Source organism: Rhipicephalus microplus, chromosome X, assembly GCF_043290135.1.
Source record: "Rhipicephalus microplus isolate Deutch F79 chromosome X, USDA_Rmic, whole genome shotgun sequence".
Lineage (NCBI taxonomy): Eukaryota > Metazoa > Arthropoda > Arachnida > Ixodida > Ixodidae > Rhipicephalus > Rhipicephalus microplus.
Genome location: NC_134710.1, coordinates 220,000,550 through 220,025,347, shown reverse-complemented (window position 1 = coordinate 220,025,347; position 24,798 = coordinate 220,000,550). Strand labels below are relative to the sequence as shown.

The 24,798-nt window shown below is 45.5% G+C and overlaps 1 protein-coding gene and 1 long non-coding RNA gene across 6 annotated transcripts in view; one reads left to right on the top strand and one right to left on the bottom strand.

Moving 5' to 3' along the window:
• Nucleotides 1-24,798, top strand: part of LOC119187730 (histone-lysine N-methyltransferase EHMT1-like) — a 284,030-nt gene that overhangs the window by 168,370 nt on the left and 90,862 nt on the right. For all 5 annotated transcript variants that reach the window (XM_075878680.1, XM_075878676.1, XM_075878679.1 and 2 more), the window contains one exon: nt 12,048-12,192. In XM_075878680.1, coding sequence (XP_075734795.1) covers nt 12,048-12,192 — 145 coding nt within the window. The remainder of the gene's footprint in view (nt 1-12,047; nt 12,193-24,798) is intronic.
• LOC142775995 (uncharacterized) overlaps nt 687-24,798 on the bottom strand; it is a 31,082-nt gene continuing 6,970 nt past the window's right edge. Inside the window, exons 2-3 of the long non-coding RNA XR_012887217.1 lie at nt 13,471-13,554; nt 687-10,702 (exon numbers count right to left, since the gene is read on the bottom strand). This is a non-coding gene — a long non-coding RNA (uncharacterized LOC142775995). The remainder of the gene's footprint in view (nt 10,703-13,470; nt 13,555-24,798) is intronic.

The following is a 24,798-nucleotide window of genomic DNA, read 5'->3' as shown; positions in this document are numbered from 1 at the left end:
GCCACATGAGAATTACAAGAAATCTACAAATGCAGAATGTAGAAATATATGAGCGCACGAGGTAGAAGAAAAAGCACTTGACAGGAAAGACGCTCACATACCGTATTTACTCGATTCTACCGCGCCCTCGATTGTAACGTGCATCCGATTTCCACCACGAAAAAAAAAAAAACGTAAGACATCGATTGCAACGTGCACCCATTTTTTCTCGCTGGCCCGCATGATCACACCACTCGAAAAAACGACTCCTTTCGGGAGCGTCTTCCATTTAAATATGAGGTACGGGCGAAGCTTGTGCCCATCTGACGTGTAACAGAGCATTGCCGTCACTGTAGTTTTACCGTGGACCGATGTCTGCACGCGAACTTGCTTCGCCCCCTTCTTCTCGACGGTTGTGGTGCCAGGCATGTCGAAGTAAAGAGGCATCTGATTGGCATTCCCGATTTGCCCAAGCAGGTAGTCGTTGTTGCGCTGCAAGTTTAGGACGAACCTCTGAAAACTGTGAAGCTTTTCATCGTACTCCTCCGCAAAACTTTTCGCATATGCATGTTCCCCTTCGGAGGGAAAAGCCTTTCCTCTTCATAAAGTTAGTTAGCCAGCACCTGCTCGCTTTAAACTGGCTCCGCATTAGACCTTTTTCTAAGACTAATTGCATAGCCCGCACTTGGAGCAGTTCCGCCGTCACGGGCCGCTGTGCTGCTCGCTGCTAAAGCACATACTCGCCGAGCAGCTCTTTAATTTGCGGAAACCGACCCTGCTGTGGTCCACTGAAGCCTTTGCGTAAAGTTTTGCTGTCGAAAATCTTCTGCTTTTGTTTCCGCCGGTCCCGCACGCACGTTTCGGGAACTCCGAATGGCCGCGACGCGGCCCGATTTCCGTCCGTTTCTGCACACGCGATGACTTTTCTTTTAAAAGCGGCATCGTGGTACACTCGAGTTTTTGGAGTCGGCCATTCCACGCCGTCGATGCTAATGCACTACTAGATGACGAACTCCTCAGCACACGTACGAAGTGCCACACATGAGAAACACATAGGCCGAAATGCCGACGCACGTAGGGGGCGGCCATTTTAGATTTGCCGATGGCAATAGATTGGCCTTAATTTTTTTGTTCGTACTCGATTCTAACGCGCATGCGATTTATGAACTCGCTTAACCGGAAAAAAGGTGCGCGTTAGATTCGAGTAATTACGGTATTTCCACATTATGTTGTACCAACTGGCCCAGCATTCCACTTTATTGTACAACTGCAGTGTCATCAGCCTTGTTATAGTCTTTTATAGTTATTGTAATAGCATTTCTTCTGTAGTATGTATTGCTAGCAGTCAAATTCACTACAATCATTTTATGGTCAGAAATACCATCCTCACTTGAACACGAATATTTCTCGATATGGATAGGAACACTAGATCTAACAATGACTGTGACGTAGAAGTTACTCGTGTATATTCATGAACGATTTTTTAGGGTAAAAGAAAACATCATATCTAATAATTTATCTATGCTAGACTTTTCAATGCCATTGCAAACCAGGTCCTACCAATTTATATGTGGCAAATTGAAGTTCCCATCGATAATTAGATGTGTGTTCCTATGTACAGTGGTGCACAAGAATGTGTTTAATTAGTAAAGAAAGTCGAAGGAAGCTGAAGGTGGGTGATATATTGCACCAACTAAAGAAGCAACATTTCCAAAAGTAATCCTTCACCAAACTGATTCGGGAATGTCACAGTCTTTTATGGATGCACAAAAAGATTCTTTTAATATTATACACACTCCCCCGCCATGCGAATCTCTGTCCTGTCTTAACATTTTATATCCAGGGGGAATTATTACATCAGTATGTATACCAGAATGCATCAAACTTTCTGTTAACAAGACCTTATGAGGAGTTTTCGAAAGCAGCAAATATTCCAGATCAGTAGTCTTGTTAACAATGCTGCGTGCATTTAGTATAATAAAACCTAGCTATGACTTCACGGACCAGGTGGGCGTTCATAGCCAACTTGTTGAATTGTGCGAGTCAAGTGGAAGGTTGGTGTCCCGAGCCTTTTTCTGCTTATCTTTAACTAGTCTTTCTTCAACCGTACATAGGGTACGCTTATCGTGGATAAGGTTCCAGGTGTACGTTTTACCTTTTACTTTTATTTTATCGTAGGCTAGGTAGACTTTCGTGCCTCTTGACCGATCTGATGTTGTATTTTACCAAAGCTTTCTTCTTATTTCTGCTGTTTCTTTGGCATAGTTTTGGCTGACCCGGACATTAGTGCATTCAGCTTAAAGGGAAACTAAAGGCAACTATTAAGTCAATGTTGATTGTTGAAATAGCGACCCAGAAACCTTATTTTTATTAGGGGTGTGCAAATATTTGAAACATAGAATGTTTTTTCAATTCGCACTGGAATTTTCAATATTCGAACTTTCCAAAGACAACTGCAGTCAACGTCAGATTGAAAGTGATCCCTTCAGATATTCAATATGCCTCACCTCATCACATTATGGTATTGGGGCAAAGCTGTCTTTCATGTTCTGTTACAGGTGAGCTTTCCAAAGACAAATACAGTCACCGTCAAATTAAAAGTGACCCTTCAAAATTTTTAAAATGCTTCACCTCGTTACACTACCATATTACGGCAAAGCTGCATTTCAGGTTTTAATACAGTTTCAAATGTGTTAACTCAAGAGAGGCCTGGTTCCAACATAGAGATGATAGATGTGACAGAGGTAGGGGCTCAATTAATCCTGTTTTGGACTTCGAAATTTGGGCAAAAAGTCCAGAAAATCAGATGCCGAAGGTGTGTAGCATCCAAAATATCCTATTATATGTATTGATGTCTATGAAACATATTTGGAACTCCGGACTCAAAGTGAGGACACCCTTGTCCGCCACATCAGTTTGACTTCTACAGAAGTTGAAAGAGGAGAAGAGGCTGAGGAAATAGCATCTTTGCTTGTCACGGGTAAAGTGTTGTCGGCAACACTTTGGTTGCACTGAATCATGTACTGATACGATTCGGCCTCTGCATTGCCTCATTCTTGATAAGACTATGAAATACCACCCTGCAAGGGCTTCATGAATTTAGTGAAAAAGAACCTTTCATGTATCTGTATCTGATATATGCTTAGGAATCTACTCCAACTTTTTCCTTGCAATTTTACTTTAAAGTATTTGAAAAAATATTTCAGAAATATTCGAAAAATATTCAATTCGATTTGCACTTGCGCTTTGATGTTTGAATTCGCTTCACAGCCAAAATTTGCCTAATCGCACAGCTCTAATTTTCATTTACTTTATTTCTGTTTTCATATTGCTATAATTGTACTTATCGGGAATTCTTGTCATGTTGCTGGTATTATTATTATTGTACGGGGAAGGGGAAATAGTCAAGCTTCAGACGTTACCTAATATAACAGGGGTGAGTCAGCTGCGCATATTGTGCATTTTTTTTATACATTTCTGTTTTCTTGCGCCAAGCTGCTCCAAAAGCATAAAAATTGTGTAAATTACGCTGAACTGCTCCGGAACAGCTTTGAAAGCTAGAATTTTGATGCCAGTGTCAGCTTCAGTGGAGAAAAAAGGCTGAGTTGACTAATAAGACGCACCCAAGTGTGTTTTTTTTTTTTTTTTACTTTGCATGTTTCTGATGACGAAGGCTCCCACAGTGTCGTCATAATCTCCTCTAAGCTGTTGTAAATATGCGTGACCCCACAAACTTGTGCTGCTGTGCATTGAGCGTGCTACTTCTACTAGCTAGGCTGTGTGTTCTGGTGCCACTGGCGGCTACCGATAACCAGCGAGTCAAGTGGCAAGCATAGCAGGGTTGACTCTCAGGTTCTTTGTTGTGCGTAGCGCGTTCCTCCGATCACTGCTGTTTGCATGTTGACGCTGCTGCGTGCGGTCAGCTACACATGCGTGTTTGCGTGAGCGAGTAACTGTAAATGTGGAGTCGTTTCTCTGCATGCGATGCATCTCCTCAATGCTCTCGTGAGTGCACACTGGTTCTAAAATTGGGTCCCGTGATCGACAGAATGCGTGCAACCCATTCCCTGTTCACACCTAGTAGCTAATAATTTATTCAGACAAGCGAGTTATCATTGCATTTTGCATTTTAAAAAACTCATCTCATGCGAAATTGCCATATCGGTGTCTACACGCAGGGAGAAGCTTAATTACTTACGAAGTCGTGGCGACACAGCGCACATTCAAGCCACTTTAAGCTATATTAACGCGTGCACCTTGGCGCTTTATTTGTGACTCATGACGCGTCGGCAATCACGTGTCACAGATTTAATAAACGGTGATTTGCCCAGGGCTTTGTTTTGTAATCAAAACTCGCAACCAGCACTTTAACCCTTAGTTCACACTGAAGCATACACATTCTACAGCGAACGAGATTCTCCTCCCGCCGAAACGCAGCATCGTGCGTACTGGACGGGCCCGTGCCGCCGAATATGCTAACTACCACGGGGAGAACGCGGGATGTTTGTGCTGTCACCCGGTTGTTGTCGCGGCTTGCATACCCCACTACGCAATTCAGTGGTCCAGACTTCGATAATTCACGTACGCAGGAAGCATCAGTACTGATTACTTTGCTGGCAAGTCGCTGTGTTGTAATGCATCAAAAGCAAAAAAAAAAATGGTTCGAAGTCTGGATGTTACACCGCAAATGTCATCGACAGACGATAGTCTTGCGTCTGGAGAGAGTGAACAAAACGTTTATTTGATGTTCTGCGCAAGAAAATCGGTGAATGGTATTCTGCAGGCGCTGCGTTAGAGTGCCTCGAGCGTGTAGCGGAAGCGAACGAGCGCATCGAGACACGTTAGACACAAGTGCCATCTAGCAGTTATCTTCGAAAACGTAGGCGTGCAGCCCGTGGAGGAAGATGTGCGCTATTCTCGGAGGTGATAAGGTGTAGAACCCAAAGCGACGGACGGGCAGGTGCCACCTCCTTGACGTCGTAGCAAAGTGTTGGAAACACCTTTTCGAGCAGTGGTTTAATCGCACTGTCTACGCAGCGCGATTAAACACTACATTCCTTAGAGTTACTTGTGTGTGCCTCTTCTACTATAAAGGCAGACTTACAAAACATCGAAGCGTTGTTGTGGTGCCTCAGATATGCACAATAATTGCTTTTTGTGGGTTAAACGCCCGTTGGTTATAGCGTTCAGTTACGTGCGCCCCTATTGGTCCGCGGCGACCACTTCGGCGACAGACACCGCAAAAATTGGTCCGAGAGCGATCGCCGCGGAGAAAGCCCTTTTGGTGGATCTCGCTGCCACCTGATCGGATTCGGTGCACTTTTAGCGGCCGGAATGGTCAGTGTGAACGTGCCTTAAAAGGCATGTCAGTGTGAACGTGTCTTAAGGGCTACACGAGCTTTGTTAGGCTTAGCGTTACGTTTAATCAGTGTTTCGGTTGGCTGCCATTCTCCAGTGTGACTGGTGTACTTCGTTTTCCTTCTATTGTTATCTTTTTTTGCAATAAAACTGGCCTCTGTATGTTCGGCAGTTTGTTTGCGTGGAGATGAATTTCATAGCTGCGCTGGGTGAGTTGCGAAGCGAGACGGGCGGCAATTGCAAGTTGTATTATCGAGAGTTCTATATCGATGGTGATGACCTACGATATAAAAGAACAGGCCAACATGGGTCGTAATAGTAATGCGTGGTTGCTCGCATGGAGAGGCGTTATCAGTTCCATTCCCTCATCACTTAGTGCCATACACACGCACTTTACGAGATAGTCTGTGTGGCGAGGTTTCTTGGTTCCCGCGCAGCACTCTTGAAGTTGATCCAGAACGAAGTGGACGCGAACGGCGGTGCAGCGCACTTTTTTTGTCTGTTAAGAGCTTGCATATGTTAGGTTATTCTTCCAGCGAAGGTCCACTGTTGCGTAACTACGATTCTTGTGCATTCACAATTTTGGAATTTTGGAATGCATCAAACTTTCTGTTAACAAGACCTTATGAGGAGTTTTCGAAAGCAGCAAATATTCCAGATCAGTAGTCTTGTTAACAATGCTGCGTGCATTTAGTATAATAAAACCTAGCTATGACTTCACGGACCAGGTGGGCGTTCATAGCCAACTTGTTGAATTGTGCGAGTCAAGTGGAAGGTTGGTGTCCCGAGCCTTTTTCTGCTTATCTTTAACTAGTCTTTCTTCAACCGTACATAGGGTACGCTTATCGTGGATAAGGTTCCAGGTGTACGTTTTACCTTTTACTTTTATTTTATCGTAGGCTAGGTAGACTTTCGTGCCTCTTGACCGATCTGATGTTGTATTTTACCAAAGCTTTCTTCTTATTTCTGCTGTTTCTTTGGCATAGTTTTGGCTGACCCGGACATTAGTGCATTCAGCTTAAAGGGAAACTAAAGGCAACTATTAAGTCAATGTTGATTGTTGAAATAGCGACCCAGAAACCTTATTTTTATTAGGGGTGTGCAAATATTTGAAACATAGAATGTTTTTTCAATTCGCACTGGAATTTTCAATATTCGAACTTTCCAAAGACAACTGCAGTCAACGTCAGATTGAAAGTGATCCCTTCAGATATTCAATATGCCTCACCTCATCACATTATGGTATTGGGGCAAAGCTGTCTTTCATGTTCTGTTACAGGTGAGCTTTCCAAAGACAAATACAGTCACCGTCAAATTAAAAGTGACCCTTCAAAATTTTTAAAATGCTTCACCTCGTTACACTACCATATTACGGCAAAGCTGCATTTCAGGTTTTAATACAGTTTCAAATGTGTTAACTCAAGAGAGGCCTGGTTCCAACATAGAGATGATAGATGTGACAGAGGTAGGGGCTCAATTAATCCTGTTTTGGACTTCGAAATTTGGGCAAAAAGTCCAGAAAATCAGATGCCGAAGGTGTGTAGCATCCAAAATATCCTATTATATGTATTGATGTCTATGAAACATATTTGGAACTCCGGACTCAAAGTGAGGACACCCTTGTCCGCCACATCAGTTTGACTTCTACAGAAGTTGAAAGAGGAGAAGAGGCTGAGGAAATAGCATCTTTGCTTGTCACGGGTAAAGTGTTGTCGGCAACACTTTGGTTGCACTGAATCATGTACTGATACGATTCGGCCTCTGCATTGCCTCATTCTTGATAAGACTATGAAATACCACCCTGCAAGGGCTTCATGAATTTAGTGAAAAAGAACCTTTCATGTATCTGTATCTGATATATGCTTAGGAATCTACTCCAACTTTTTCCTTGCAATTTTACTTTAAAGTATTTGAAAAAATATTTCAGAAATATTCGAAAAATATTCAATTCGATTTGCACTTGCGCTTTGATGTTTGAATTCGCTTCACAGCCAAAATTTGCCTAATCGCACAGCTCTAATTTTCATTTACTTTATTTCTGTTTTCATATTGCTATAATTGTACTTATCGGGAATTCTTGTCATGTTGCTGGTATTATTATTATTGTACGGGGAAGGGGAAATAGTCAAGCTTCAGACGTTACCTAATATAACAGGGGTGAGTCAGCTGCGCATATTGTGCATTTTTTTTATACATTTCTGTTTTCTTGCGCCAAGCTGCTCCAAAAGCATAAAAATTGTGTAAATTACGCTGAACTGCTCCGGAACAGCTTTGAAAGCTAGAATTTTGATGCCAGTGTCAGCTTCAGTGGAGAAAAAAGGCTGAGTTGACTAATAAGACGCACCCAAGTGTGTTTTTTTTTTTTTTTACTTTGCATGTTTCTGATGACGAAGGCTCCCACAGTGTCGTCATAATCTCCTCTAAGCTGTTGTAAATATGCGTGACCCCACAAACTTGTGCTGCTGTGCATTGAGCGTGCTACTTCTACTAGCTAGGCTGTGTGTTCTGGTGCCACTGGCGGCTACCGATAACCAGCGAGTCAAGTGGCAAGCATAGCAGGGTTGACTCTCAGGTTCTTTGTTGTGCGTAGCGCGTTCCTCCGATCACTGCTGTTTGCATGTTGACGCTGCTGCGTGCGGTCAGCTACACATGCGTGTTTGCGTGAGCGAGTAACTGTAAATGTGGAGTCGTTTCTCTGCATGCGATGCATCTCCTCAATGCTCTCGTGAGTGCACACTGGTTCTAAAATTGGGTCCCGTGATCGACAGAATGCGTGCAACCCATTCCCTGTTCACACCTAGTAGCTAATAATTTATTCAGACAAGCGAGTTATCATTGCATTTTGCATTTTAAAAAACTCATCTCATGCGAAATTGCCATATCGGTGTCTACACGCAGGGAGAAGCTTAATTACTTACGAAGTCGTGGCGACACAGCGCACATTCAAGCCACTTTAAGCTATATTAACGCGTGCACCTTGGCGCTTTATTTGTGACTCATGACGCGTCGGCAATCACGTGTCACAGATTTAATAAACGGTGATTTGCCCAGGGCTTTGTTTTGTAATCAAAACTCGCAACCAGCACTTTAACCCTTAGTTCACACTGAAGCATACACATTCTACAGCGAACGAGATTCTCCTCCCGCCGAAACGCAGCATCGTGCGTACTGGACGGGCCCGTGCCGCCGAATATGCTAACTACCACGGGGAGAACGCGGGATGTTTGTGCTGTCACCCGGTTGTTGTCGCGGCTTGCATACCCCACTACGCAATTCAGTGGTCCAGACTTCGATAATTCACGTACGCAGGAAGCATCAGTACTGATTACTTTGCTGGCAAGTCGCTGTGTTGTAATGCATCAAAAGCAAAAAAAAAAATGGTTCGAAGTCTGGATGTTACACCGCAAATGTCATCGACAGACGATAGTCTTGCGTCTGGAGAGAGTGAACAAAACGTTTATTTGATGTTCTGCGCAAGAAAATCGGTGAATGGTATTCTGCAGGCGCTGCGTTAGAGTGCCTCGAGCGTGTAGCGGAAGCGAACGAGCGCATCGAGACACGTTAGACACAAGTGCCATCTAGCAGTTATCTTCGAAAACGTAGGCGTGCAGCCCGTGGAGGAAGATGTGCGCTATTCTCGGAGGTGATAAGGTGTAGAACCCAAAGCGACGGACGGGCAGGTGCCACCTCCGTGACGTCGTAGCAAAGTGTTGGAAACACCTTTTCGAGCAGTGGTTTAATCGCACTGTCTACGCAGCGCGATTAAACACTACATTCCTTAGAGTTACTTGTGTGTGCCTCTTCTACTATAAAGGCAGACTTACAAAACATCGAAGCGTTGTTGTGGTGCCTCAGATATGCACAATAATTGCTTTTTGTGGGTTAAACGCCCGTTGGTTATAGCGTTCAGTTACGTGCGCCCCTATTGGTCCGCGGCGACCACTTCGGCGACAGACACCGCAAAAATTGGTCCGAGAGCGATCGCCGCGGAGAAAGCCCTTTTGGTGGATCTCGCTGCCACCTGATCGGATTCGGTGCACTTTTAGCGGCCGGAATGGTCAGTGTGAACGTGCCTTAAAAGGCATGTCAGTGTGAACGTGTCTTAAGGGCTACACGAGCTTTGTTAGGCTTAGCGTTACGTTTAATCAGTGTTTCGGTTGGCTGCCATTCTCCAGTGTGACTGGTGTACTTCGTTTTCCTTCTATTGTTATCTTTTTTTGCAATAAAACTGGCCTCTGTATGTTCGGCAGTTTGTTTGCGTGGAGATGAATTTCATAGCTGCGCTGGGTGAGTTGCGAAGCGAGACGGGCGGCAATTGCAAGTTGTATTATCGAGAGTTCTATATCGATGGTGATGACCTACGATATAAAAGAACAGGCCAACATGGGTCGTAATAGTAATGCGTGGTTGCTCGCATGGAGAGGCGTTATCAGTTCCATTCCCTCATCACTTAGTGCCATACACACGCACTTTACGAGATAGTCTGTGTGGCGAGGTTTCTTGGTTCCCGCGCAGCACTCTTGAAGTTGATTCAGAACGAAGTGGACGCGAACGGCGGTGCAGCGCACTTTTTTTGTCTGTTAAGAGCTTGCATATGTTAGGTTATTCTTTCAGCGAAGGTCCACTGTTGCGTAACTACGATTCTTGTGCATTCACAATTTTGGAATTTTCTTTAGGGTGATGCTTTTTTTTTTTTGGTAAAATGTTTCTTGGAAACCTAGTCTTTAACGAAACCTATTTTACATATTTTTTAAACTGTCATTTTTTTTAAACATGTTTGTTATTAGGCTGTTACGAGGCCTAGATAGATCACGGGGTATGTAAAAAGGTAGTGAAGTTCATACTTAGTGATAATCTGTTCAAAATCTTCCTTCAATATCTGTTTCAGTGTTATGTGTATTTTTAGCCAATTGAAATATGCACTGGTGCACCACATTGCTAAAAATTTGTCTTTTCAAGCTCCCAAGATGACTTACTAAATGTCACTAACTGCTCCAAAGCAAGGTTTGCCTCCTCCAAAATTAAAATTTCCAAATTGAGTACTTTGGTTCCTTTTTTACTGAAAACTTCATTGTATTATGCACTATTTTACTCTGGACTAACTTACTGCATAATTATCTGGGGCACGACCACACCAAAAAATTATAAGAACCTGATTGTACTGCAAAGAAGAGTCCTACGGGCATTTGAGGGTTATCGTGGACCTTTTCAGAACTTCAAGAGCGTAGCCTGTTTTTATCAAGTACTTATGTTAAAGGCAAATCAGGTGTACTATTACAAGTTAATGCAACATATCAAACAAAACAGGACACATTATATCAGTGATGCACTCACCAACCCGCATTACAGCTTTTGGCAAAACCATCTGGAAACACCAAAAATAAAAACGAATTATTGGAAACAGTTACAAAGTTACCAAGGACCTCCACTACTCACTATATGAAGCACCTTCACTACATGAATTTCACGACGAAGTTATGGAAGAATGAATGAATCATTCAAAACATTGCCCACTCCACACAATATTGAGTTTGTCTGACAAAGCAGCTGTGTGTATTTTCAATTTCTGTGTCTTAATTGCAAATTTTAGATGTTGACTGGGGTGAAATGACCTATCACTGTAATATGTTGCATTTTTTGTTGTTGTTTCTTTGCAGACATAGCATGTTTATTCTCGCTTTTCTACTTTTTTGTACACATGTTCTTTTATTTTTATGACTATTCAGTGGAATATGTCTGTATTGACTTGTGCTACTTACGGCGTGCGTGCCGAACTGTTGTAGGAGCAGAAGTTTTTGTCAGGCCACATGGCCTTTAGTTTCTGCTTTCTTTCTGTTATAAACAGAAGAAATAAAGTCAATTCAATTCGAATTCAAAACTTTTGCTGTTTCAAAAACTGCTCCCTATTTAGATTCAGCCGTCTAACCCCTGATATACACTAGAGGGGACTCTGGCGCTAGTGTCTAAGGGAGCTGCAACGCATAGCGTTTCAGGGAGCATGGGAATGATGGGTAGTACACGAATTTGCCTAATTTTTGTACTTAATGCTTCATTTGGCTTCGGATAGCTTCGAGCCGCGTTATTACAAAATGACAAACAGCAAATGTTCGGTGGTTATGCTTCGCCACCTACACCTTTTAGGATCACCAATTCAAATTGCATCACGAAGTTCAAAATGGTTTGTTGTTTTATTTGAGACAAAACTTAAACACTACAATAAACAAAGCAACAAGTGCATTTGATGTCTGCAAGCACGAAGACTAGAGAAATTCATGTACTATCAATCATTCCCATGGTCACTGAATGATCACAGCGCCAGTCTCTCCTCTAGTTAATTTTAGGAAACTCTATGAGCCAAGTGGCCTATATGTAGCTTTTATCCCAGCATTCTTTGCTATATGTGTTTATGTACCTATGGGGCAATAAACATTAAAACGTGGCTCAGTTCTTGTGAGACCATGATGTCATGCTGGTCAGGTGAACTCCAGTCCCTTTTAAATTGCCTTACTTGCTACGAATTTTCATATATTAGTTGATAACTTCACTTCATGTCTCTTGTCGCAGATAGTTTGTGCATGCAAGTATCGCTTCCCATATAGTCTTTCCACGAAGCCAGTGCATCTACATTCTGAGTTGATAAAGCATTGTTGATTAGTGCTGTGGATTGATGCTGCAGATTTTGTGTTTGACTCTTAATCTTGCCTTCACAGGGACATCAGCAAAGGCAAGGAGCGACATCCCATTGCATGTGTCAATGGAGTTGATGATGAACCTGCTCCTTCTGACTTCCTATACATGACTAAAAACTGTCAGACAGCTCCTGTTCCCCTAGACCGCAACATCGCTACCATGCAGGTATTTGTCCCTCATCAAATTACATGGCGAATAGCAAGCAGGTGACGTTCTGTTTTAACAGAGTATTTGTACTTGTGTCCTTTCTCAGCGGTGCGTATGCTGTCTTATGTTCTGTCACAAAATGACTAAAAAACAAGTTTCTGAATATTGTATCCATTTTTTTTTTATACTGTTTCTCTCTCCTTGGCAAGTATCAAGCAACTGGGTTCACCAGTGACAACGGCCTTATAAGCACTAGCCTGCAGACACTGCAAAACATGCTGTCTAGATGTCAATGCTGTGTTAATTGTTGAGCCTACTTGAGCTTTTCCTGGAACTCCCCCAGCACAGGATAGAGTCCAGTAAAGTGCCTTTTTTGTATAGGTGATTGGGCATTGCATGCTGTGAGGATCGAGCACAGCAGTTGCGTCCCCACTTTAGTGAAGTCATATCTGACCATATGTTTTCTTTCTCTTTAGCCATCTCAAATGGCATTTGTATGATACAGTCTTAATGAACTGTAAACAAAGTTGCTACAGTGCACATGTGAGTTAAGGCACACCTGTATTCGTAATTATTTCAGGACTAAGTGCATGCAGCTGAGCGCTGTTCTAGTGCATGTCGAAGAGTCTCAGTAACAGGAGTTCACAGCCTCGTTTATTATTCGTTGTTTTATTGTTCGCTGCAAAGTTGAAGAAATGCAGCTACAATGCTGTGAAAGTCTAATCGCTATGTGTGTCTGCGAAGTGAATTTTAAAACTGAATTAAATGCTATTCTAATAGCTTTGAAATAGCAAATGAATCATTTCTAAAACAGCTCGTTCATTCTACAATATATTATTCATAGCATATCGTTTGAAACATCAACACAGAAGTGTTGTCATTATTTTCAAGTGACAAAAATATCACAACTACGTAAAATGAGGCAATCTTTTACCCAGTAGCGACTAGAGCCTTTGGGTTATCTTGGTACTGTTGCTTTAAATACAAGAGTGACTACAGTGTTCAGAGTTGTACATTGTCTTTAGCTTTTAAATAAAACTGGGGTGTAAAAAAACACAGCATGTCCTCGAAGTGAATGGTAACAAGTGGCCGAAGCAGTGGGATCGTTCGGTGTTGCTTGGTGTTACCGTAAATCACCGTGACATTGGCCACTCACGCGTGTAAATAAGTGCCCAGCGGTGTACATATATATACAGTAGTCGAACCCACTTATAGCGGCCCCACATTTTCGTAAAACGAACGATACTCGCGTCACTGTGGAAATATACGATTTCAATGGCACAAAATCGCACTTACAACAAACGTCTCCGAGTGTCGCTGATCGGTTGCAGCGAATGGAGTTGGCACTCGGGCGAATTCCTGGGAAACCACTTTTGACCACTGAAAAGTGAAAAGCTATCAGCGAGGTGCGCATAGGCTCCTATTGTTGAACGTCGGCCCTGCCTCCACAACCCTCTAGTTGTTGCTCTCCCCGGCGGTTTTGTGTTATGCACCCACTCCGACCTTGTCCCCCCCCCCCCGCTACTCTGAGTACCACGCATCGCCAGTGGAAGTCCGCATTTTCACACCGCCACCGATCTTTTGAAGACTGGTTGGCCAACTAGTTTTCCCTCAGCTTTTGATCGTGTGTTTTGTTACACTATCATTGGCGTCGCCGGCCTGGAGTGAACAGACCATTTGCCAACAGTTGCCATCTACTGTACCCGAGCGTCTGTGTCTTGTCTGCATTGGTGTCGTACCGTTCCAGTGCATGTGCTTGCGCTACCCCATCAACATTGATAAATTCGCGATTCGTTCCATGTTTAGAACCTGTTCTCGCTCACTTCGCACCCAGCGACGCTTAGATAGAATCTCATGTATGCGCATATTGCCTATTCTGCAGTCCCCAATATAAAAGGCCGGTTATGATGCGGTTGCCAAAAAATCTTTGTGACAAACGTGCTAGCGAGGGCGCGTCTGAAAGGAGGAGTGCTAGGTGCGCTTCTGGGGAGCAAGAAACGAAGTCGTTGCGGAGACAAGGGGATGTGGAGTGAACGAACAAGAGGCATAGGGAAGAAAAAGAAAAGGAAACAAAGACCCCGGCACACTGTGCAGCCTTGCTGAGTAAAGGAGGAGGGCGGTTGCCTCAGCGCCGGATAAGCCTTTGCACCGGTGCCGATGCTGCTTAATTGTATGCGTCGCTAGCATGGCTCTGGGTTGGTGCGGTTCATCAGGGCACGGTGTGATCCTGTCCTTATCAACTGCGCTTGATAGTTTCCTGTCGGAAAAAACGCCATTATTGAGCTTGCTATACAGATATCATGTTCTCTACTTTGATCATAAGTTTAATACCTTTGGCGGCTTTGTGATGCGAGCTTTCGCCTTTTGCTGCCAGTATGTGGTCTTAGCTTGGCAGCTTTTCGTCGTCTTTGATCTCTTGGCCGCTAATGCAAGTTTTGTATTGCACACCCTGTTTTGGTTCAGTGCTTTAGTGCAATCTTCTCAACGCTGGATCTTCATATCTTGAAAAAACTTCCCATGACAATGTACCGAAAGGAAGGCTAGGCCTTGTTGGCGTTGGTTGTATTTCGGTAGCAGTCACGTGTTATTTATAGGTCGCGGTTTAGTACAGAATCAACGAAACTCTTTGCGGTGGCTGCACTTGAGGAGAAGGGATTCATATCGCTAATGGAAACGAGGGTTGCACATGTAGCACTTAAGTAGTGGTTCGTAGTTATTTGAAATCGGGTGCACGTCCGTGAAATCAATGATCGGCGTCTTACAGGGGGGGAAATTTTGGACGTGATTCGACATAGTTTTTGTGTAATGCGCACAATCGAGGCAGTCTGAGAAGTAGTCAGCGAATTTCTTTTGTTTGATAGCACTGTCATTCATTGGTAGAGCAAGAGTGCTTTTGCTGCGCCGAGAGCAGCCAGGAGCAGTTTGCAGTGCCCTCGCCTGAAAAGCAGAGTAGGCGCAGTACGACGAGTCACGTGGTCCTTGAACGTCACAGCCTCCGATTTTTCTTCAGCCGGTGAGCATGGTGGTAATGGTAGCAACCATGTGTAATTTGACAGCGCTGTTTTGTACGGATGGCTACAATGACAGCTGGACGTTTCCGAATGAGTCGTTGCACAAGAATTCTAGGTATCAGAATAACGGAAAATATGTGGCTGACTGATCTCACGGGTATTTTGCTGCTGCCCCACAAAGAATATGCCGGGCTTGTAATGTTTCAGTCACATGGCCTCCCTACTCGTCACCTTCTCAGCTGCCCTTCGGGAGCGGCGCATTCCAGTGGCAGGTTGAGTGGCCCTGCTCTCAGTGCTCTGCCCCCACTCCTCAGTGTCCTGTCCCTCTACTCCTGTTCTCTCAATGGAATTTGCCATTAACAGGAGCCAGCAAAAAGTTAGCGTACGACGACAGTATTGGGCTGGTGGCCATTTAACATAGGAGTGTACGCAGTTGCCTTCTGACAAAATAAAGTTTGCATCCATCTCAGTCCTAGCAAGTGAAAGGCCCAATGCGTCTTGGTAGCTTTCAGCAGCCGTCACCAAAAGCGAACACGAAACTTGCGACTCCAAAGGGCCTACCGGCAGCCCTGTTGCCATTGTTTAGTTCATGATCAATCACTTTCTACTTGAAAGCAGCCGTGTAGCTTTCGTATCGCCCCATAATGTAACAACATTAAGGACACAACGCACAAAACACGCCGCAACGTGCACTTGCCACTTTGGCTTGGCTTGGATAAGATTGGCTCTCGGTGCAATAATAGTACGCTTTATGCTTAAGAGATGCCACCAGATGGTGCACGCTGTCATCATCAGTGGCTGGAACGAGCAGACGACATTACTGTGGCAATTTTCAGTGGTGCAATAATTACTCGTGAAAAAAAAAAAAAAAGAAATCGTATTTTTCTTGGGCGAAATGAGGGGTGCGAGAATTATGCGAGTGTAAGGATTACGCGAGTCAATACGGTAGTGTAATATGGAGTGATGAAGGGAAGGGAGGGTGAGGAAGGCTTAAAGGATGGTGGGATAGGGTAAAGCGTAACATAGCCACATATAGTATAACTACGGCCGCTCGGGTCTCCTTCTTTCGTGTGGCCTGCTGAATGCTCCTCTCCACCTGTCAGAGTGCTAATTCCCCTTCAACCCGCTACATTGGCTATAGAGCTAGCTATCGGTGACACAGGTGTTTCTCCCAAAGCTTCCTTCAGCCACAGTGAGCTATCTGCATTGGTAGTTTCACGTGATTCTGATCAGTACTTCGTCATGCTTCACTTCGAGTTGCTCTCATGAACAGGCTGCAGTCACTTTAGCTGGATTGGAAGGGAGGCCGATGACTGGGTAAGACATATTAGCTTAAGGAATACAAAATTAACACAGGAAAGAAGATAATGATCCCAGGTGCGGTGGTTAATAAGTACTCTTTGCTCGGCTAGTTAATTCAAATTTCTGCACAAGCCACAAAAATATGACGATTCCCTTAACCACTTCCCTCGTTTTTTCGTTGCAGTTGCTAAAGTCCTTGTACTGTGGGATGTCAGTGCATGTTAAAAAACACCAGGTGGCTGAAAATTTTCTTAAGCCTTCCACTACGGCTTGCCTCTTAAACATGTCGAGGTTCTGGCACGTAAAACCCTAGATATTAATATTAGTAGTGAAGATTCGTGTTGTATTTATATCGTTCATTCACTAAGATTTAGACTATTTTACGAGCTAGCTCATGCCCATTGAAAACCAAGTTTACTCCTGAATACCGATGATAGTGGGCTATAAATGTAGATTTCAGCCGCATGATAGATTTTGAGGTATTTTGTTGACATGGGCACACCAGGGAAATAATTGTTGGAGCAGGCCTAACGAAATTGTCAGTAACAAAAACAAAAACTGCCTCTCTTAGTTTCTCTCTTTATAAAAAAAAAGAAAAAAACTACATGTCTATTAGATGTGCGCTGTTAGACCGGTGTTGGGTATGAAGTGAAGCAATGTCTAATAAGCTTGCAGTAATACAGTTAAACCTGGATATAACAAAATTGATAAGTTCCAGGAAAAATTCGTTATAAAGAACATTTTGTTACATGCAGGTTTGGTACGAAAATTCAGAAAGTAAATGGGCACATTAAATAAAAGTGGCACTGAAGGCAGAGCTAATTCAAAACACTTATTTTACAGTGAAAAACTGCGATATTATTGTGATATAAATTATATGGACACTCTCGGCGGGTTTCTGCCGTGACTGCTATGTTCCGTAACAAGTCCAAATTGATAACATGCCCCCACGCATTCGTAACATTAACGAGCGGGTAAAAACGCGCGAGTGTTGCTGAAGCTGAGATCGAATGAATCGGCCCATCACTATCGCCTGGAAAGTGCATAAGACAACATCTCCCGTGTGTTAGAACTGCCATCGAATGCTCAAACAGAAATTAAACCACCCGTCTTGAACGAGCATTAGACAACGTGGGTAGAGATCGCTCGAGTAGCAATAATGAACATAGTGCGACCTAGAGTTGTGAGCCGGCAAGCCCTAGCGAGCCGAAAAGGGCAAAGAGAATGATGAAGTGTGTGTTAGCCCTTCGTTTAAAGATACACGCTCGTGTCTTTCTGCCCCGCTGTTCCTGTCTTGTCTTCACGGCTCTTGGTCCGTGACAAACTGGTGGACGTGCTGGATAATCTATGCACCATACCCCTCCACATAGCAAGAACTCGGGTGTCGTACCGGTGGTCACTCCTGTGCACCACGCCAGCAGAAGAATCCAAGGGCAATCCCCTGAGTTTGGACTGCTCGTAAACAACATGGCAGCTCCGACCAGCCCTACTGACACTAATCCAAACAATACGAACGGCACAACGCCGCTTCATTGCACCTTACTCACACCGCAAACGCCAAATCCCTTTCATGACACTGCACTTGAGGATGTCGAAGATTGGCTGGTTCATTACGAGTTCGTTGCCGTGCACAACCAGTGGGACGACGCAGACAAACTGCGGCACGTCTATTTCAGTCTTTTGGACGGTGCACGTGTATGATATGAAAACCGGGCAGGTATTCTTACATCATGGGGAGACTTCAAATGTTGACTTCTTGGGACATATGCCAGCCCTGACCGTCGGGAGAGAGCTGAGCGCGATCTGCAGTCCCGCATACAACTGCCGAATGAAGGGGTTGCGATGTATGTCGAGGATATGACGCGCTTTTTCACCGAGCTGACCCCGGCATGCCAGAAGAAAAGAAGGTACAGTACCTCATGCGCAGAGGGAAAGAGCAGCTTTTCTGTGGGCTTTTGCGCAGTCCTCCCAAAACTGTGTCAGAATTTCTAAGAGAAGCCGTCACCATCGAAAGCACTCTTAGGCACTGGGCCCCGTCATATGAACGGCACGTCAACGCTTCAACTACGGACTACTTGGGAGCTTTCGGTGGACAAATGGATTTCTTCCGAAAAGTCATACATTCAGTCATCCGCGAAGACCTCCAGAAGCTGTCAGTGCCCTCACAGCCCACTATCTCCTCATTGTCCAGCGTATTCCGAGATAAAGTCCAGCATGCCTTAAAAGAACCTCCTTTCATGCGGGATTATCAACCACCCAGTGACTTCCCCTGCATGTCGTATGTTCAAGCTTTGCGGCAACCTGTTACACCCGCAATCCCGCATCCCACCGTGACCCCAGCCATGCTGCGGACGGTCCAAGCGGCGCCATATTACAGCGCACCTTGCCTGATTTTGCGGAAATCAGACGTCTGGCGTGCACCAGATCGACGTCCTCTCTGCTTCCACTGTGGCAAAGCTGGGCATCTGTACCGACACTGTTCTTACCGGCAACTGGACTACGCAGATTTTCGGCGAACTCACCGCCACCCAGGTTCGGTTAGCAGCCCCCTGAAATTGAAGAGTATGTGGCTCAGCAGCGCGGAACTTCACCGTCCTTGCACCAGTCACGCTCCCCGTCACTGCGGCGATTTTCTCTTAGTGGCCGTGCATATTCGAGTGTGGCACAGGGTCGGTCACTCAGTCCACTCCGGGAAAACTAACCACAGCGACCTTCGGGGGCGAGGCCGCTCATACTGGACAAGCTCAAGGCCTTCTACCGACGCTTCCGCAAACTGACGATACCCCGACGACGACACCAGCTGATTCTGCAAAGATTTCATTAGACATTCCAGTGCTGCTCGACCGTCGCAAAGTCAGTGCTTTAGTTGACACGTGTGCGGATTTTTCTATAGTACGTGAAAAAAGGGCTGCTCTCCTGAAGAAAGTGACGATGCCTTGGAACCTCAGGCCAATTCGTACTGCTGGTGGGCACATTGTCACGCCACTCGGCCTTTGCACAGCACGAATACTGATTCGTGGTTCTACCTTTGTTGTCAGCTTGAGCTTTGTTGTCAGTTGTCCGTCAGTGTTCTCGAGACCTGATCATTGGCATGGACTTCCTGAGGGAACACGGTGGTATCATCGACATTCGACAACGCCTCGTCATGGTTTCAACAAAAAGCGCCGCACCAGAGCATAATCCCAGCCATGATCGAGTACGTCTGCTTGTAATTGACGATTCTGTGATGATGCCACCGCGCTCAAGTGTTATGGTTCAAGTGGTGTGTAACGAATCAGCACACGGTAAAATGGTGGCGGAGAACAATCGATCCCTACTCTTTTCCCAAGGTGTATACGTAGCACGAAGCCTAGTAGACCTCCAGGCTGGCCACTGCGAGGTTCTTGTTACAAATTTCAGCTACGAGCACCGACACCTTTTCACTGGTACTGTCATCGCCTATGCCTACCCAGTAACCAATGTGACTGAGTGTTTTGCTTCCAAGGCAATCGATAATGCCGAAGCACCTCTCCAGTGTGTCGACATAAATCCAACACTTTCTGACGAAAACAAATGAAGGCTTAACGACCTGTTGATAGAATTCCACGCCTGGTTTGCACGTTCATCAAGAATCCGTCAGACGTCGATTTTCAAACACCTTATTATCACCTACGGTGACGTGTACCCTATACGGCAACAGCCTTACCGAGTTTCACCAACCGAACGACGCGCGATTCAAAAGCAAGTGAAGCAAATGCTTCAAGACAGTGTCATACAGCCATCACGCAGCCTTTGGTCATCGCCAGTGGTCCTTGTAAAGAAGAAGAATGGTACACTTCACTTTTGTGTTGATTATAGGAAGCTGAACAACGTCACAAAGAAAGACGTGTACCCGTTGCCTCGAGTGGATGATTCTCTTGACAGGCTGAGGCGAGCAAAATACTTTTCCTCAATCGACCTCAAAAGTGGTTACTGGCAAATTGAAGTTGATGAACGTGACCGTGAAAAAACTGCTTTTCTAACTCCTCACTGTCTGTATGAATTCCGAGTGCTCCCATTCGGTCTCTGTTCCGCTCCGGCCACATTCCAACGAATGATGGATACCGTTCTCCCTGACCTCAAGTGGAAAAGTTGCCTCGTCTATCTAGATGATGTCGTTGTCTTTTCAAGAACGTTTGACGAGCACCTTCATCGCCTTCGCAGTGTTCTTGAAGCTATACTATCCGCTTACCTTACCCTCGAGCCTGAGAAGTGCCATTTTGTCTACAAAGAACTGAAGTTCCTGGGTCACGTTGTGAGCGCTGCAGGCGTTCGGCCCGATCCCGAGAACACTGCCGCTGTGGTCGCTTTTCCAGCTTCGACAGACAAGAAAAGTCTTCGACAATTTCTGGGGCTCTGCGCATACTCTCGCCGCTTTATCTAAAGCTTCTCTAAGATTGCGGAGCCACTCATCAGACTTACACGTGACGACACCCCATTTCTGTGGACTGTCGAACAAGCGACTGCCTTTACGGAACTGCAACATCGATTGTCTTCCCCTCCTGTGCTTGGTCATTTCGATGAGGAGGCTGACACAGAGGTGCGCACTGACGCAAGCGATATTGGTCTCAGAGCTATCTTGGTGCAAACACAAGACTGGACCGAACGTGTGATTGCCTACGCGAGCCGCACTTTATCATGTGCCGAAACGAACTATTCAACGTCAGAGAAGGAATGCCTCGCGGTAATATGGGCAATTACAAAGTTCAGGCCTTATCTCTGTGGGCGCCCATTTAAAGTTGTGACTGATCACCACGCTTTATGTTGGTTGGCTAACCTCCAAGACCCCTCTGGGTGATTAGCACGATGGAGTCTGCGACTTCAGGAGTTTGATGTCACCATCGTAAACAAGTCGGGTAGAAAGCATGAAGACGTCGACACGCTATCACGAGCACCTCTGGAATCTGACCATACAGCTGTAGAAAACGACAGTGCCTTCCTGGGGACTCCCAGTGGGGCGGACCTCCTCAGTAAGCAACGAGCGGACCCCGAGTTAACGCCCATCACCGATCATTTAGATGGCAGCACCGCGTCTGTTCCTAATCCACTTTCCTCTACGTGGCCGTCAATTTGCTTACGACACGGCATATTATACAAGAAAAACACAGGTGCCGGCTGCAGATCTTATCTTCTAGTCGTTCTTCAAGACCTTCGTGATGATATCCTATTAGCCTGCCACGATAAGCTGACATCCGGCCATCTGGGATACTCGCGGACGCTCGACCGGGTACGACAGCTATATTTCTGGCCAAAACTCGCAGCTTGTGTCAAACGCTACGTGAAAGGATGCCGCGAAGGTCAGGGTCGCAAGTCACCACCTGTAAAGCCTGCAGGCCTCCTACAACCCATCGACCCACCGCGTACGCCATTTGACCAAGTTGGAATGGACCTCCTTGGACCGTTTCCTTTGTCTCACTCTGGAAACAAGTGGATCATCGTCGCAACTGATTACTTGATGCGTTAGGCTGAAACGAAGCCACTGCCATGTGGTACAGCATCTGAAGTCGCCCAGTTTTTCATACACCACATAGTGCTTCGTCACGGCGCCCCGTCATTCATCATCACTGACCGAGGGACAACGTTAACGGCAAAACTGTTGGACGACATCTTCAAGCTCAGTTACACGAACCACCGTAAGACACCCGCATACCACCCCCCTAGTACCGTATTTACTCGATTCTACCGCGCCCTCGATTGTAACGCGCACCCGATTTCCACCGCGAGAAAAAAAAAACGCAAGACATCGATTGCAACGCACACCCATTTTTCTCGTTGGCCCGCACGATCACACCACTCGAAAAAACTACTCCTTTCGGGAGCGCCTTCCATTTAAATGTGAGGTACGGGCGAAGCTTGTGCTCATCTGACGTGTAACAGAGCATTGCCGTCACTGTAGTTTTACCATGGACCGATGTCGGCACATAAACTTGCTTCGCCCCCTTCTTCTCGACGGTTGTGGTGCCAGGCATGTCGAAGTAAAGAGGTGTCTGATCGGCATTCCCGATTTGCCCAAGCAGGTAGCCGTTGTTGCGCCGCAAGTTTAGGACGAACCTCTGAAAACTTTGAAGCTTTTCATCGTACTCCTCCACAAAACTTTTTGCATATATGCATGTTCTCCTTCGGAGGGAAAAGCCTTTCCTCTTCATAAAGTTAGTTAGCTAGCACCTGCTCACTTTAAACTGGCTCCGCATTAGACCTTTTTCTAAGACTAATTGCATAGCCCGCACTTGGAGCAGTTCTGTCGTCACGGGCCGCTGTGCCGCTCGCTGCTCAAGCACATACTCGCCGAGCAGCTCTTTAATTTGCGGAAACCGACCCTGCTGTGGTCCACTGAAGCCTTTGCGTGAAGCTTTGCTGTCGACAATCTTCTGCTTTTGTTTCCCCCGGTCCCGCACGCACGTTTCGGGAACTCCGAACGACCGCGATGCGGCCCGATTTCCGTCCGTTTCTGCACACGCGATGACTTTTCTTTTAAAAGCGGCATCGTAGTGCACTCGAGTTTTTGGAGTCGGCCCTTCCACGCCGTCGATGCTAATGCACTACTAGATGACAAACTACTCAGCACACGTACAAAGTGCCGCACATGGGAAACACACAGGCAGAAATGGCCGACGCGCCATGCCGACGCACGTAGGGGGCGGTCATTTTGGATTTGCCGATGGCAATAGATTGACCGTAATTTTTTTGTTCGTACTCGATTATAGCGCGCATGCGATTTATGAACTTGCTTAACTGGAAAAAAGGTGCGCGTTAGATTCGAGTAATTACGGTAACAGCTTGACAGAAAGGCTAAACAAAACACTGGCGGACATGATTTCTATGTACGTGGATGTGCAGCATAAAACGTGGGACGAGATCCTGCCGTACGTAACATTGGCCTATAACACCACAACCCAGGAAACGACAAGGTTCGCACCCTTCCGCCTCGCTTACGTTCGAGACGTGAAAACTATGCTAGACGCCATAATTCTTTGTGACGTCGACCAGTGCGAGCTGCTAACTCCTGATGTGGAGGATTACATTCAGCGTGCAGAGGAAGCACGTCAACTAGTTTGCGTGCACATAAGATCGCAGCAATGTAAAGACTCCCGAAGGATCCACCATCGACCAGTTACCTATCAACCTGGGGACCAAGTGTGGGTTTGGACTCCTGTTAGACGGTGAGGTCTCAGCGAGAAACTCCTGAGCAAGTACTTCGGACCCTACAAAGTATCACGGCGGTTGAACGATGTCAACTATGAAGTTATTCCAGACGGAGGCTCAGCAACTACCCAGCGCCACTCACCGCGAACAGAGATTGTGCTTGTCGTCCGCTTAAAACCTTATTTTACGCCGTAATACTCGCCTTATTGTGCCAGGGCAGCAAGCAGTTTCTATTTTTTTTGCGTTGTCCGTAGGGTCTCGAACGAACTTTGAACTGTGTTAATGTTTTTTTTCTTATAACCAACCACACACATTTTTTTTTTTTTTTGCACCTGCATATGCCCTGTGCACTACTATAAGTATCGTTTCTCCCTTTCTTTTTATTCCCTTATGGGCCCTGCTGTCCCCTTGTGTATGAGCATCGAGTCGATGCTCAAATGGGAGGGGGAATAATGCCACCTAGAGTTGTGAGCCGGCAAGCCTTAGCGAGCCGAAAAGCGCAAAGAGAACGAAGAAGTGTGTGTTAGCGTTTCGTTTAAAGATACACGCTCGTGTCTTTCTGCCCCGCTGTTCCTGTCTTGTCTTCAGGGCTCTTGGTGCGTGACAATAGATTTTAAGGGCAGTCACGATTGCTGGTGCGCTTGCTATCTTGGCGAGTATTATTTGCTGTTTCAACGCGAAGAAACTGGGAGAAAAGAGCACTTCTTCCTGGAGCGGCTGTATTTGTTCACACCAGTGTTTTGTACGAGTTCTGCAATATCGGATCCAAAAGAGTTAGTTGCCCGCCATACTTCTCCTAACATTACAATTTTTTCTTCGTTGCATTGCATTTAACACTCTTTTGTGTTGCTAGAACTAATCAGCTAATCGTGAAAGCTACCAGCCTGTAAACTCGCGGCGCGGCACAAGACAAAAAGAAGCGCGTGACGCGTCGACCTCCGAAGATCTGTCGTCACTGTGGTCTCTGAGACTTTCCATCCGAGCCTAATCTGGCATCACTTCGGTGGTGACGACGCGGTTGTTCGAAAACACACAGCACAAGAGCTGACTAATTGCGTTTACAGCTTGGCGCCTAATGCGCTGTTTAAACAATAACGTGGCATGAAACGTAATCACAGGTACACATATACTAAGTGCAAACTAACAAGTG